Here is a 16634-nt window from a genome sequence, read left to right as displayed (position 1 = left end):
AAGCTATATCTCAGCTAAATAGGGCAAGATCGGCGAAGGACCAACTCTCGCAGAATCGTGAGGACCCAGCCTGTCGATTGGCATCAAAATCTCGACCACGAAAATGAGGCCGTTTTTTGACAAATTGAATGATGTAACCATCATGATTTTTTGCGGAAATCGTGAAGGAATGGATGCCCTTTTTTTGGATGGCAGTCTATTGGCAGGACTCTCCCCATCACGAATAGACATGCCGCTCCAGGATCGGGCTCTGTGTGGCCGAGTTATAGCTTACAGAAAAAACCAGTATTTTAATGATATGCAAATCGAAGTCTTCTGAAAGCTATATCTCAGCTAAATAGGGCAAGATCGGCGAAGGACCAAATCTCGCAGAATCGTAAGGACCCAGCCTGTCGATTGGCATCAAAATCTCGACCACGAAAATGAGGCCGTTTTTTGACAATTGAATGGTTACATCATAATTTTTTGCGGAAATCGTGAAGGAATGGATGCCCTTTTTTTGGATGGCAGTCTATTGGCAGGACTCTCCCCATCACGAAAAGACATGCCGCTCCAGGATCAGGCTCTGTGTGGCCGAGTTATAGCTTACAGAAAAAACCAGTATTTTAATGATATGGAAATCAAAGTCTTCTGAAAGCTATATCTCAGCTAAATAGGGCAAGATCGGCGAAGGACCAAATCTCGCAGAATCGTAAGGACCCAGCCTGTCGATTGGCATCAAAATCTCGACCACGAAAATGAGGCCGTTTTTTGACAAATTGAATGATGTAACCATCATGATTTTTTGCGGAAATCGTGAAGGAATGGATGCCCTTTTTTTGGATGGCAGTCTATTGGCAGGACTCTCCCCATCACGAATAGACATGCCGCTCCAGGATCGGGCTCTGTGTGGCCGAGTTATAGCTTACAGAAAAAACCAGTATTTTAATGATATGCAAATCGAAATCTTCTGACAGCTATATCTCAGCTAAATGAGGCCACAGTGCTGTACCACAAGAGTCTATACACAGAATTTGGTTGCTCTAGCTTTTATAGTTTCTGAGAACTAGACGTTAAACAAGACCGACGGACAGACAGCTCACTCAGAAAATGCATTTTGCCACCTCTTTCCTGCTGATTGCTCACTGTGCGTCGGAAATGGGAGGGAGATGATCGAAAATATGATTTACACACCCCAGTTTGCAAAATTAAATATATATACAACTAATGCTTCTCCTCATTTTTCATCCATGCAACAACAATGTGCCACAGCGAAACGTGGCTGGGCAGCTAGTACCAAAGTCTAAATTTGAACATTTGGATCAACTGTACTTGTGCTTATTGGAAAAATTTAATTTTATTTTTTTTTACTCTTTGAATTGAGATATTGAAACTATTAAATGTAAATATACTCATCTTTACAGTTCACTTTTTTTAACTCTACGTATTGTTTAAGCTATGCTCACCCATAATAGAGGTCAGCCAATTAGTAACTAAAAAGAAAAAAAAACAAGAAAAGGAAGCCTTGTTTCGTCATTCCGTAGCTCTTAATACTGCTTCAAACCAATGGCTTCGAAGACTAGTTGCCCAAGTTGGCAGGAAGTTTGTTTGATATTTATACAGCAATCGTAGTTTTCGTAGACTAGTTGTTCGTAGATTGATACATAACTCTGATATTTTTTATGGGGCAATACCATTGTATGCGTTCAAACTTACGGTAATATTTTTATTTAATTTAAATTGTACCATACACATTAATTTTTAAAAATTAAAATCTGACGGCAGTTTTTTTTGTTGCATAGTCATATTGAACAGCAAAATAACAGTTACATACATATATAACAAATTACTCTTTTATCATTCTTGTATGATCTGTGGGTTTAACGCTAAAATTTCAGTACATGTAAATAAATATGAACTCCTAATCATAGCTGCAGTATTTGTATCTTATGAATTAATGTACAGAGTATGTATTCTACATAATTTTTGTATATTTGGTAACAAGTAGATGAATTTTCTTATTTCACGATTCAATACATTGTATGTTATGAAAGTCTATTTACAGTTTAAAATTAGTATACATCAATTTTTTTTCTCTAAAAATGCATATAAAGCTTGTATGATAGTAAAGGTTTAGGTAAGGGACTTATACATGGAACATAAGTATGTCGATATTATACATATACCTGTATATGTACGATAATTATAATTATAACTTGGAGCATTTTTTTACTTTCGGTTGATTGAATTTGCTCCATTTCTTTTAACATGAATTACTTTCAGCTTTCCATGAGTAATATTATAAATGCTAAGAATATTAGGGAATCTACAACTTTTAGTAAGCGAAAATTTGATAGAACGCTTACTAATAGGAATATGATTGAGATATATAATAAGCTGTTGGCTAATACTAGGCTGATTGTGCCATTGATACCACCTATACTTATTAACCCAAAAGTGCTGTTGCTCAAATTCTCACTATCCAAAGAACTTCGATTAGCGTGTTGCATGGCAGCAGTTTTCTCTCCTAAAGATTAAAATTTAAATGCATTAGTGGGCGAATATATGTACATTATTCAATTAATATTACCTCTTAAAACATGTACCGTAATGCTAGCAGGACGGGCATTTGATGGAGCACAGGTGTAGTTACCAGCATGCCGAAAATTAACCTGTTTAATACTTAGAACACTCATAGAAGGAGCAAGAAGATATGAGGACTGGTGCGGTTGTAAATATGGTGGATTCGGCGAAATGAAGTTTGCTGAAGTGGCTACGTTTTTGCTATTTAGAATTCCATTAATTGACTCCACGGGATCCGGAATAGGGATAATACGTGATTTGTTACCAGCAAACCCGGGCAAGACTCTAAAAATGTGTCCGTTTTGTACGCTACTTTTCCCATTTGATTCCATCGACGTAACAACAAAACCGCCTTGTACATCATAATTAATCATTTTGTTGTCATGATACCTAAATAAAAAATGTTGCAGTAATGTTAAAAGAGTACAGCGATAAAATGAATCAAATATGTCATATGAATATGTAGAATTAAATATTTGACTAATGTGTACATATTTTTATTTGTATTATGAAGTAACTAAACGGCGGTTTTTTGGCAAAGCCCGAAACTCTAAAATCTCGCTTGGAATAATTGAATACCACCCCACTCTGGGTAAAAATATAAAATAGATATCCAAAGAATTGATTAATAATAATAATAGTGGAAAATATGTTAAAATATACAAATTTGTTTGTCGTGTTTCGAACCCTAATATTCTCCACAAATTTCATAAATATCATAGATAAATCATAATGGTACGTACAGGTGACTTAGGACCTGTCACCATCAATGTCTTTTTTACCATTGTCTTCGTTCAATTTGTCTGAGCTTCGGTGTTCTGGCAACTTTCTCAAACTCTCATTCAAATACTTTTATCTTCGTTCACGCGTCGATAGACTTCAACAGATTAATGGTTACTTTTAAGAATCTCCATGACCATAAAAAGTCCTCAGAACATAGGTTCCCACTTAACCTGATGATGTTCTTGAATGAATTTAACATGTATCGCTCGGCTGCTCAGCTACCATCCAGCTGTCTGCTTTGAACATAAATCAGAATCTCGTATCCTGGTATCCAACAACGGTAAACTCTTGGTACTCGGTAGACCAAAATATCATAGAACGCAAATTTCCGTTAATTTTTTATGCATAGACAATATTCTTCTACAAAAGCGTGTACAATTTTGCCTTCAGCTCTACCTCTCCCTTCTGCTTTTCGTTAGCCAGACCAACTACGTGCATTGTTAGAAATGGTAATTTTCAATTTTGTATCGATAGTTTATCGTTAATCAAAGCTGACTAATGGTTGTTTAAAGTTGTATAACACAGATAACAAAGTTTAGAGTTTAGATCAACTGAATGAATTGACACTCTGAGTGCTCATATTAAGAAAACTTAAGATAAAACACTTTTACTGTTTGTCAGAATCTGAAATTAGCTTTTCTGATTTTAAAAATGGTCTCTCACCAAAATACAAAAGAGGGATTTTCCGTCGCCCGCTTAAGTTTACACTCAAGCCGTAAAGTAGAAGTTTCGTCTATGTGAAGCTCAGGTGCGCTTGAAATTTCAGCAACCGCTTCTGTGATTATAAGACATTAGAATTTGTTTGGATTGAAAACCTTTTAAGCTAATACTACTTACCGACGATTTTTAGTTCAATAAAAATTGACTGAGTTGGGTAAATTGACAATTGACACTCATAAAATCCACGATCCTCTTCTCTGACGGCTTTAATTCTAAGAGACCAGTGACCCATATGCCGCGTATGCTCAACCAAAAACCGTTTATCGCTACTATGTGTTGACAACCCAACCGTTAGTAGCTGGAAATCTTTCCTGCGTATCCAAGAAACCTACAAAGTGGTAATTTAATAATTATTTTATTTTATGCATGTAAAAAACTTAAATCAATTTTAATATAAGCAATGAGAATTGTAGCACAGAGTTATAATGTTTGAAAAGCGTACGTGTCATAAAGTCCAGTGTAATAAGAACCGCGAAAAATTCCGAAAGGACGCGATAAAGGCAGCGCGGAATCAAAGATTCTGAAAATCTAGTGCTGCGATGGAAGCAGCACGGGCCGACCGCTGCTTCAAGCTGTTGGAGAATCAGCCCGAACCCCCCGCCCAGTCTGCACAGACATGGGATGGTACCAGGTCTTCATCAAAATACAAAGTACAAAGCAGCGGTAGCACAAGTTGGAGAGGTCTACCCAGGGCGAAGCTCGTTGCTGTAGACTGGAGCGAAGTGTCTAGTAGACCAAGGGCGAGAGTGTGGGTGCCCGCCTTCATGAAGGAGCCGGATCGTATCCTGAAAATGCTGCAGAGATGCAGACCTAGAATGCTACTCCTCCGACACCACGCCGAGACACCGGCATTACAGTGCTGGAAACTCTAAGGATGTTCTTAAGGATCCTTCAGATCAATCTCCACCACTGGAAATCCCATGCTTCCTAGTTCAGGAACCTTGGATAGTGTGAGAAAAGGTTTGACAACTAGCGACGAAGGAGTACAAGGTTGCAGCTCAAAATAAAGGTAAAACACGCACCTGCATCCTTGCTAAAAAGCACCTTGTCGATCAATTGCTCATATGCAGGACGGTGGCATCATCGATAGGATCGCCCGCCCAGTCAAGGTATGTCACAACAGAGGCACCCAGCAAGGTGGTTTCTCCTATTCTTTGGATTGTGGCAGTCAACAAGATTCTATGTGACCTGAAAGGGTGGGGCTAGAAAATCGTGGCATACACGAACGACGTTGCAATTATCTTCTCAGGGAAATACCTGCTATCACTCGGCGCCTTAATGACCGCAAAGCTTGCGCGACTGTCAGAATGGACATAATCGCGTGGACTGGGAGTAGGTTGGGTAATTGACAAAAAGCTTAAGTGGACCCTAAACGTAAAAAATAGTGAAGAAGGCAACGAAAGCGCTCCGTTCATGAAAACAAGCTATTGGCTTAAGATGGGCAGGAACCCAAGTATAGTCCAATGCGTGTATCTAGCAACAGCTAGACCAATACTACTCTACGGAGTTGCCGTGTGGTGGCCGGCAATATCAAAAAAGACGATCACCAAACAACTGGGCAAAGTTCAGCGGACCGCCGCCCAATGCATCAGTGGAGCCCTTCGCACCACTACAAATGATGCGCTAAATGCTAAATGGCACCAATGGGTGCCACAGCATATGGGTCACTCATCCATACTAAACAACAGCAATATCGTCTTAGCAAAAATGGACTATTAACACAATCATCCTTTACAGAGACGAATGGCTCGAAAGACTCCCCTGTCCAGATGGGGCCATACACATCTTCACGGATGGATCGAAGCTGGACGAAAGGGTTGGACGAGGAATCTACTGTGAACAGTTCGACATAAGGCACTGCTCCAGGCTACCAGATCACTGTATCGTCTTCCTAGCGGACGTCAGTGCACCTAGCACCTCTAACCTAACCTAACCTTTCTTGGTTCAAATCGTTATAAAAAAAATGCATATACATGTAGGAAACGAAGGAAAGAGAGAGACACGAAGCGGTCGTGTTTTCGTCGTGTCGTCGGGATAGAGCAGTAAACGGCTCTGAGAGAGCCGATAGCAAGAGAGAGAGATATCAGTCAGTTGTCAGTTCAGCCACGCATCAGACGTACACGCATATAATTAGTCACAAACATACTTGTAAAACTTGGAGCTGTTATAATTTTAAGTCCAACATACTTAGTAAATAAATGTTACTCGTTGCCATCAAGCAACTTAAACTACTACAAATTGGGGGCTCGTCCGAAAATAAGCCCAAGACAACAACATTTGCAAGTGAGATTTGTGCGTGTATTTGGAAATTTTGGCGAACACGAGACTGGTGACACAAGAGATCGGTCGCGGTGCGAAATTGAATTGCAGTCTGGCCTATAAGTGCGAGAGAGACACTTGTCGAAGAAGGCGCATTAGTGTGAGCAGACATTCAAGAGAGCTGGAGCGACAAAACTACGGCAGACGGCAGCAAACACAGCAAGAATCAAAACCTTCGTTGTTGTTGTTGTGCATTGCGTCTAAAGGCTAGAGCTACAAGGAGACAAGCGGCACAGAGACGACAATCTGAGCGCGTTCGTTCCAAAGAGAGCAGAAGCGACAAAACGACGGCAGACGGCAGCAAACACAGCAAGAATCAAAACCTTCGTTGTTGTTGTTGTGCATTGCGTCTGAGAGGCTAGAGCTACAAGGAGACAAGCGGCACAGAGACGACAATCTGAGTGCGTTCGTTCCAAAGGAAGCAGAAGCGACAAAACGACGGCAGCAAACAGCAAGAATCAAAGAACATTGATTGTTGTTGTGTTGCACTGCGTCGGACGGAGACTACAACTACAAGAAGAGACAAGCAGCAAGGAGACGACCATTTTATAACAGCAGAAGCAGCGACGATTCGGGAAGCGACAACGAGTTAACGGCAAACAGCGAGAGCAAGGCAAGGCAACAAAGAGAGGACGGCAACAGCGAAATCGACGTGCAAGCGAGATCTGGATGTGGTGGTGTGTGTGCGTCAAATTTGAAGTCTGAAAAGTTCTGCGCAGAAGCGAGAGTTAACAAGGGTGAACAGATAGTAAGGTGAGCGTTAACAGAGAAGTGATCATTAACAGTGACGACTTTAAAGGCGTTTTCGGAGTCGATGTTAACTGGAAAATTGTTAAAAGGCCAGCAGTAATAAGGTTGTTTAAGTTGATTTAATTACATTTTCTTAGATATAAGCTAATATCAATTATTTTGTATTTAAATCGTCACGATGCAAGTTGAAGAGATAATGACACTGAGAGTCGCAGATTTGCGAGAGAAGTTAAGAGAGCTTGCGTTGCAGACGACGGGACGAAAGCGCGATTTGCAAGATAGACTATTAATACATCACGGCTTTCCAGTTGAGAATGAAGAAGAGTCAGAGGATGAGTCCGTAGTAACAGCAGTTGATGATACCGTAGCAGTTCAACCAGGTACGCGACAGGCAGAGTATAAATCTTGGTTTACGCTAAAAGACGTGGAAGGTAGTGTGTCACAATTTTCTGGTTCTAATAACCCCGACATCAATCAATGGATAGAGGAATTAGAAGAATGCGCAGCTACTGTTCAATGGAGTCAATTACAATTATTCATTTATGCCAAGCAGTTGTTAGTTGGTGCAGCAAAATCTTTCGCTCGTAGTTTGCGTGATATTCGTAACTGGAATTCGTTGAAGGCAGCTCTGTTGGATGAGTTTAGTGTTAAACTGTCGTCCGTAGAAGTACATAGAATGTTGCAAAAGCGCCAGCAGAAAAAAGGAGAGTCGTTGCATGAGTTTTTGTATGCGTTAATGGAGATAGCCAAGCCAATTAAACTAGATGATGAGAGTTTAATCGAATATTTTGTGGATGGTATACCAGACGCTAGGGCAAGTAAGGCAATGCTGTACCAAGCTAGAAACTTAAAGGAGCTTAAATTTCAGATCGATGTTTACCAGAAAGCTAGAGGCGGATACAAGCCGATGAGTAAGAATTGGCCGCTGAGTAATAAAAGTGAGAGTTCGGTGAAAGGGTCGATGGCAGAGAATTTTAGGAAATGTTTTTGGGTATAAAGTTCAAAATTGTCACAGATTGTAATGCATTTATAATGACGATCAAAAAGAAAGACGTTCCTTTGAGAGTAGCACGTTGGGCCATGTACCTACAAGATTTTAATTATGTTATAGAACATCGCTCAGGAACGAAGATGAGGCACGTTGACGCGTTGAGTCGTGTATCTTGTTTTATGGTGACCGAAAGTATAGCTCATCGTTTGAAAGATGCTCAGCTAACCGACGATTGGGTTAAGGCTGTTAGAAGTATTGTGGAGGACAAGGAATATGAGGATTATTATATTCGGAATCAGATTTTGTTTAAGGATCCGGATAAGGAGCTTATCGTAGTACCAGCTCAGTTGGAAAATGAGATTATATCAATAGCACATAAGCAAGGACATTTTTCAGTTAAAAAGACAAAAGATATCATTGAAAAGTCGTAATATATTCCGAAGTTAAAAGACAAAGTATGGCGCGTAATAAATAGTTGTGTCGAGTGTATCATTGTCAATGAAAAGACAGATAAACGTGAGGGTTATTTGCAACCAATAGACAAGGGTGATAGGCCGTTACAAACGTATCACATTGATCACGTTGGACCAATGGAAATGACTAAAAAACAGTACAATTATATACTGGTTGTCGTTGATGGATTTTCTAAGTTTGTTTGGTTATATTTTACACGTAGTACAGGCGTTGAAGAGGTCGTTAAGTGTTTGGAAATTCAGGGGACTAGTTTTGGTAATCCGAACAGAATAGTGACGGATAGGGGTGCAGCGTTTATGTCCAATTTGTTTCGTGAATATTGTGAGAGAGAGAAAATACAGCATTTCATGATTGCCACAGGCGTTCCACGTGGGAATGGTCAAGTCGAAAGGATGCACAAGATAGTGGTGCCTATGTTGTCGAAATTGTGTCAGGGTAATTCCGGTAGTTGGTATAAGCATCTAGGAAAAGTACAGCAAATGATCAACAGTGTTGAGCCGCGAAGTACCAAGGTAACACCTTTCAAGATATTGACTGGGCTAGACATGCGTATAGGAATGGATCCAAAAATAAAAGAAATATTGGAAGAATCACTTATCGAAGAGTTGAACAAGGACCGCGAAAAAATTAGAAAGGAAGTAGTTGAAAACATTGCACGGTTACAGCAGGAAAACAAGAAGAGTTTTGACTTAAAAAGGAAACTAGATAGACAGTATGAGGTTAATGAGCTAGTAGCTATCAAGCGTACTCAGTATGGTACTGGATTAAAGCTAAAAGGAAAGTATCTAGGGCCGTATAAGGTGGTTAGGGTAAAGAATCATGGAAGGTACGAAGTCGAGAAGATTGGGGATACTGAGGGTCCCTATAAGACCTCTACAGTTTCAGAATATATGAAACCTTGGCAAGACCCATCCGAGGCGAATGGTCCGTCAGGACAGCCGAATGTAGGAAACGAAGGAAAGAGAGAGACACGAAGCGGTCGTGTTTTCGTCGTGTCGTCGGGATAGAGCAGTAATCGGCTCTGAGAGAGCCGATAGCAAGTGAGAGAGAGATCAGTCAGTTGTCAGTTCAGCCACGCATCAGACGTACACGCATATAATTAGTCACAAACATACTTGTAAAACTTGCAGCTGTTATAATTTTAAGTCCAACATACTTATTAAGTAAATGTTACTCGTTGCCATCAAGCAACTTAAACTACTACATACATACATATCAAAATCGGTCGAGTCGTTTGTGAGTGATTGCAGGACTTGTGTTAGTTACGATTAATTATATTTATTTTAAGTAACAAATGTACGACTTACCGTTGCTGGAGAGTTAATTTTGACGACACAGGGTAATATGGCAAGCCCTCCTTTCTGGGCAATTACCCTAGTGTTGTTTTTGGTGGTGAACTGACTCTGTATAGTATTTCCAAAGTGATTTTGAGAGGAAGTTATTTTGCCAACATCTAAAAAATTTAAAATTTATGTTATATTATGCTATGAAAAGAGCAAGAAAGAAAAGAATAACTAGTCTAGTCGAACGATTTGATGAGATTGTTGCAGGTTGTAGGTTGCAGAATGGCCTACCCTCTGGTAGATGCGCTGCGACAAAAGGGGCGGAAGGGGGTCCTGTCAAAGTTTGAAATAAACTTGATACATTGGGATATCACAGGAGCCTAGCTTTTTTACTCTCTGGGAGTTGTCAAACCAAGACGGACAGACGGAGAGACGGACAGACGGAGAGACGGACAGTCGGAAGGCAGACATGCCTATATCGACTCGGCTATTGATGCTGATCAAGAATTTATATATTTAAGTCTATAATGCTCCTCTATGTATACGACGATAGGCAAAGAAAAGTAACGAAGTGAAAGCTTACTAATGCTCTAATCGTAATCGTATAGAACGCAAAATGTGAAGCGGCTTGTAGATGCGCAATTGAAAACGACATACGATCGTTCATGAGGCAGAACCGGAGTATCCAGCAGTCAACAGTTGCTGAACGAGTCTTAAATTATTCGGAGGAATTCGGGAGGAACCTATATTCCTAGTTAAGTTGTAGAAACCAAACATGCAGTTGACAATATGTAGGCAGCGAGTGTGGGAGTTGTTGTTGTTTAGCTTCTCGAGTAAATAGTTGGAGATTATGACGGCGCTGTTAGTGCTTTCCGTTGCTTAGTACTGATCACCTCTGTATTTATGTCGATGAACTAAGGTGATGTTGGCCAATATGCGGCAGGTTGTTTCAGGAAAGGCGAACCAGCAAACCACATGAAGGTTTCAAGTTCGTGAGATGTCGGCAATGTCGACAGGAGATGAAGCGGTAGGCACAAATAACCAATCGCCTGTCCAAGTTAAATCCGGAATTTCGGAGACTCCATTCCCAAAGACTGTACAGGGTCACAAAGTGTTTCAGAGCCAGTATAAGACAATATGTGAGTCACACCACAAGTGAGTATAGCGTGGCTTATCGACGAGCAATGGTTTGACCATTGCATGTGTTGGGCAAGCAAGTGCGCTCCACGCTACATGCGTGCTTTGCGGAACGGATTTATGCCATTGAAGTCGTGCGAGCAGTACTTGCACAGTATTTTCTTAGCCACTATAACGAGTGGCGACAGTCCTAACGGGTCGAAAATCGATGGAGCTGATAGGATGACACTCTCTAGGTGATGACTGAGGTGATCTTCTTGCATGTGAATGCGAAAAGGTTCATATTTTTTATTCCGATTCCAAGTGACTCCAATGTCATATTTTCAGTGACCTCGATTCAGAATCTCACTTCATTCTTAATGGTGTGCAGAGTCGCGAGATCATCAGCTCCAGTTAAAAAGTCATCGACGTAGAATGAGGACTGGATGACAGCCGCGACACAGGGGTTTTCAACTGGATGAAGGTCTGCCAAGTGCTGTAGTCTGCGTACTAGTTATGGTGCCGAGGCCGTTCCGTAGGTCACGGTGTTGAGCTGGTAAGTGCGCAGAATGTACTGGTATGTGCAATCATTTTTATAAATGTTTACTTGTACAGGCATTTTCGTCTTATGTAAATTCATCACAAAGATTGGGGAAAACAAGCAGGGTGTCGTTGGACTTGGCCCACTGCACAAAGGACAAAGAATGCTTTCGTGAATAACAACATGTCGACGTTTCCAGTGGGAGATTACGATTAGAGAGATAGCTCAAAGGGCGAAAAGCAAGATTACGTTTGCGAATAACCGATGCTGCAAATTTTAATGTCGTGTCTGTCTCACGGTAGGCGGACCATCTCCCGAGCAAAAACATCGGCTATGAAATTTACCTAGGAGCACGAGTCAATGAGTGCTATGCTAATTCTTTAGAAGCCCATTGGGTCCTTGACGAGGACGATGGTTTTTGCCAGGATGACCAGAGTTTTCTTGGCGGAGTCCGATTAGGCGTGTGCATGCGCAGCCTCTTCGATAGGCTGATGGTCATGAAGGTGCGGCCTGCAGCGTGTTGCTGTGATGCAATAGAATCTGATGACACTGACCGCAGGCCCGACATCGATGGATTGAGATACAAAATACCATTTGATGTCCCGTAGACAGGCAGTTGAGACAGCGCCGATGCTCTTTTCCTACATGCAACAGTTTTACTGCATCCATGGCTTTAAACAGCTTGCACGCACATTAATCTGTGTCCCGAATTTGAGCAGAGAGTACGATCGACGAGGGTCCGCGCGAACGATGAGTTTTGGGCATTGGTAGAGCTGATGATCGGGCTTTCTAGTCTGCGTTCGAGTACCTCCACTGGACATCAGAAATTGGCAATGGCGCTCAAGCATGCGACGCAATTATTCCATGACGGCAGCGAAGTGTAGTCCAGCGATTTATTCCAATCGTTCCAGTTTTTTTCACACTAGTCCATAACAAGGTAGACCGAAATTGCTTCTAGGATTCTTCTGATGCGACGAAGATCAGCAGAAGGCAGCGGCAGACGACGGCATCGACCAGAAGGGCACGTGCACGACAAATGCGACGAGAATGGCCACAGTAAATGTGGTCCGTTGGTTCTGTGCGAATGTACGTTTGTCTTTCAATTCGGGATCGTAGCGCAACAGCCGACGAACTGCATCTTACACTGGGCAACAAGGGTTGAAACACTTGGTATTGGGATCTATGAATGTACGTTGAGTTCTCGTTAGTTAGTTTCCAAGAGATTGATTTGAGAGGCCTAATATCACTCTTAGGGGTTATTTTCACACAAATTTGTATATACTGCCCCACGTTGGTAGACAAAATGTTAAATTCACACGCGTTTTTGTGAATGCACGTGTGCACTTTATTGACTTTGGATGACTCCGGAAGAATGTTCAAAAAAGGTACGCACGCCTGGTCTTTGGTACCATTGGGCGCATAAACATGAGAGATGATGGATTACATTATGAGGGAACATGAAGTGTAAGAGGATAAGAGGATAACAGTAAGATTAAGACATTGGCAAGGGAAAGTTTGACCGAACAGATATTATTGATCATTTACAATTGCTCCTTCAGATTCACTAATAGAAGTTAGTAAGGGGAACATTTTAATTTTTTGTAATTTGTAATTTTTTAAATCGGTTCCAAAAATTGTTCATTAAAACATTAATTTTGAAAGCATGCTAAAACAACAACAAACTCAACAACAAAAATAAAACTCGAGTCGAGTATCAATGTGCTAAAAGAACAACTAGAAGAGTCTCGACCTTCGGCGTAGCAGACTTGTGTCCGTCGTCAAAGACTGTATATTTTAATTTTGTACGAAGCCCCTTTGTTGATATCCAAAAACCGCAAAACAGATGCTGCGCTGCGTGCTGGGGGAAGGAGGTACCTCTCATCACCTTTTTCCCAATCCCTACAAAAACTTGCAATGAATAATTGAACACAAAAAAAAGTACAAAGGTACCCTAAAGAGCCATTAGGTATTTAAACACCAATGCTTTGTACACATATGTACATATATCTTAATGGGTTAAGAGAACTGTTGACATACAAAAAATATGTTGCAAGATAAACTCTTTTTACTGATGAATAGTATCAAATGTATATTTCGACATATGTATATATACTAGGACATCTGCTATAAACATACATATGTATGTATTTATTTATTGGTCCTAAGACTTTAAGGATATATACATACATATGTATATAAGTATGTACCTACATAAAATTCGGAGCACCGAATTTTTTGATTCCTTTGAACAAAAGTTCGCGCGCGAAATAATCTAGAAATAAGTATACATATGTGATTTGACATACCTGAAAATGTTGAGCTAAGCAGCAGGAAAAAACATGACAGCTGCAAGTGCCATCTTTTCGGTTCCATTATTTCCAAATTTAAATCTTTCCGAGCTTGAATTTGTTTATGTTTGTTGCAGCAACATATTTGTCAGACACCAATTTCAGATTGCACATGTATGCACATATTCAGGAAGGATCATTTTATACTATAGATGTACATACATAATACATTTCATACATTAATAAAAATGTAGCACTGTTCCACTTGAAAACCTTGACCACCTCGCTTTTTGAATATGGAAGCGCATGCATGCAGATACATACATACATACATATGTATGTTGCATGCTACATACACAGTAAACAAATTGCTTCCTTTATTTATAGGCATACATAGGTCAATTATAGATGTATGCAGGCGCTCCTTGTTTTATGTTTTAATAGTTTAACACCTACAAATTATACATTTCATACATATTTACATACATTGTGTATGGTTTTTAAATGATATTATATTTTGATTCTGTACAAATATTTGTATCTACATAAGTAAATATTTACTTATTTTTGTTCGAAATATGTATGCTGAAATTTATTTACATGTGTGTATACATAGTACGCAGATAAGAGCCACACAATTGAGCAATAGTTTCTCAGTAGATCTTGTACCTATGTATTATATATGTACATATGTAGATATTTTATATTCATTCATGTATAAAGTATCCTCAATGTGTCGTAGATACAGTATGTACATATTTTAAATATGTAAATACATTTTCAAAGTACTCCAAATATATTTTAGTTTTATGTACATATGCACATGCAAAAAATTAGCACAAAACTAATTGAAAATCACTTGATGGCTTAATAATGCATTGCCCGGCTTCAGAACTTTTTCTTTGAAATGTCAAACGGAGACTAAATTCCCGTCGGAAATGTACACAAACGTACATACATATCCACGTACAAATGTTCCCCTTATAACTCACGCAATCGCATTATGTAGGTCTCAACGTAACAGGGGGAGCCATGAACATATCTTCAGACATGAATGCATATGTATGTATGTAAGCATGCGCGTGCGTGCATTGTCCAAACGCGAACTGCGCCCATCACAGTACTTGCCAGGGATGGTACAAATGATTTACTAAAGTTGCTAAAATGTTCCAGGGTTACATAAATAAAAGTTACATAAATGATTGCTAAGGATATTTTGTTTTGGCAACGATCTTTGTCAGTGCGACTGTCTGTCGTAGTAGTAGTTCATTACTTTGTTTTAATTGTCGACAATTTTAATAGCTGTACATACAAATTACATAATTTTAAAAGCTTGGTTCATAATATCCCTATGACATTAGACTTGGCTAACTTTTCTGCGAAAAGAGAGAGCATGCCAGACGGAACAACAAATTGTTCCCAGCCGTCTCCAGATACGTCTACCGGCTATCAGTTGAGCCAAACATAGTGTTATCGAATCGGAATCGAACTTGTGTTATTGACTAAACGAACATTTCTCGCCAGCTGCAGGACTTTTGGTGTCGGCTTGCATCTCTAGAAGTTCATGAATTTCGAGAACCACCCAAAACTCGCTTTCTTGGCTGACTCTTACGTGAACCGTTCCCCTGCGCCTAAACTGCAGGTGTTGATGCTTCTTTCTCTTTTAAAGCTTCTTTAAAAATCTGGTAGATTTCTTTTGTAAGCTGCTCGTTGATATATACTGATGCTGGTGAATTTAGTCCGAGTAACTGCAAGATGATGGGTTTTTTTTTATTCCAGACTGCACATACCGAAATTATGCAGCTATGCCGCTCTATCGCGAACCAGTTCCAGTCTGACCAACAATAAAGTAGGTCAGATTTTTGTTCAGCCTTATAGGATATATATCCTTAATAGCAGGCGCTGATGTATGATTTATGATTAGGCAAAAGTTGTTGAAGATGTGCTTAAGTTCCACGAAAGGAACTGAATCCTAAAATCGCGTGCGATTTTAGCCTTAGCCTGTGCATCGACCTTTAGCTTAAGCTGAGCTTCTATTTGGGTCTCACCCAGTTTGTTTTCGATAAAACTGAACTCTCTTTGTAAGATTCGGGATCTCACCAGCCATACTGCTAAGCTCTCCTGCCGCTCTTCTGCCTCATTTATCTTTGTAGAAGTGAGACTGAGTTGGTTCAGGATCTGAACCAATTCCAGGACTGTCGTTTCTGATGTACCATTTAAATCCATTTCTGCGTCATCCTGTCACTGTCTCTATTATAGTCGGTTTCACGAGTAGTAGCTCCAAGCTGGAACTCTTTCGTAAATGTGTTCGATGCTTTCGTTTGAAGTCAGTGCTGAAGGAGTGGAAATGGAATGGAATGGAAAGTTTAGTTGCCTTCTCTGGGGTGTTAGCTCAGGGCCAGCTAGGTTTTCAGGGCCGAACGCGTTCAGAGACGATAGCCAACTAGACTATGATAGATGCAGATCGTTAGGCACTATAGCGAGTTTCTATCATTGAATAGAATAGGTATCGGGGGTTCTAAGGTACTCCGGAGAACGTGAATAACGATCGGCCTAACAGAGGCCGATGCACGTTAGCGCGTATGCGCGACCCTATCCCAAGGAAAGAGCACGGATAATTTTCAAATGGCTTTATGCTCTCGATTACACTGTCTTCGTTTATCTCCGTACGCTTCACTAATCGATTTAACTCTATGATCATCATAAAAAAAAGCTCGCACGAGATGATGTCTTCTGAAAACGGCGATATTATGGCAGCATACTATTTTGCTTACAATGCCTGTCGATGGTTTGTTATTTTGGAGGCG

At 40.3% G+C, this 16634-nt stretch overlaps 1 protein-coding gene across 3 annotated transcripts; it reads right to left on the bottom strand.

Annotated features, from left to right (window-relative positions):
* Nucleotides 1-1320: 1320 nt before the first annotated feature.
* LOC108162512 lies at nucleotides 1321-14985 on the bottom strand. Of its 3 annotated transcripts, none has more exons than XM_017297290.2 (7): nucleotides 14820-14985; nucleotides 13846-14033; nucleotides 9907-10052; nucleotides 4183-4393; nucleotides 4009-4120; nucleotides 2570-2952; nucleotides 1321-2506 (listed from the first exon to the last, which is right to left on the bottom strand). In XM_017297290.2, exons 2-7 carry the CDS (start codon nucleotides 13910-13912, stop codon nucleotides 2259-2261), a joined length of 1167 nt encoding a protein of 388 aa, XP_017152779.1. In that variant the 5' UTR covers nucleotides 13913-14033; nucleotides 14820-14985; the 3' UTR covers nucleotides 1321-2258. The 3 variants fall into 3 exon arrangements, with proteins under 3 accessions (XP_017152779.1, XP_033248716.1, XP_017152778.1); XM_033392825.1 differs by lacking the exon at nucleotides 14820-14985 and adding an exon at nucleotides 14643-14803; XM_017297289.2 differs by lacking the exon at nucleotides 14820-14985 and adding an exon at nucleotides 14687-14803.
* Between the last annotated feature and the right edge of the window lie 1649 nt (nucleotides 14986-16634).

Source organism: Drosophila miranda, chromosome 4, assembly GCF_003369915.1.
Source record: "Drosophila miranda strain MSH22 chromosome 4, D.miranda_PacBio2.1, whole genome shotgun sequence".
NCBI lineage: Eukaryota > Metazoa > Arthropoda > Insecta > Diptera > Drosophilidae > Drosophila > Drosophila miranda.
The sequence above is the reverse complement of the archived record's forward strand: the minus strand, read 5'-3'. Positions and strand labels throughout refer to the sequence as shown.

Coding starts and splice junctions, on each gene's coding strand:
- LOC108162512 (XM_017297290.2), bottom strand. CDS start 13,912: ATGGAACCGAAAAGATGGCACTTGCAGCTGTCATGTTTTTTCCTGCTG. Junction 10,053..13,845: donor GCTTAGCTCAACATTTTCAG/GTATGTCAAATC, acceptor TAAATTTTTTAG/ATGTTGGCAAAATAACTTCC. Junction 4,394..9,906: donor AAATTAACTCTCCAGCAACG/GTAAGTCGTACA, acceptor ACCACTTTGTAG/GTTTCTTGGATACGCAGGAA.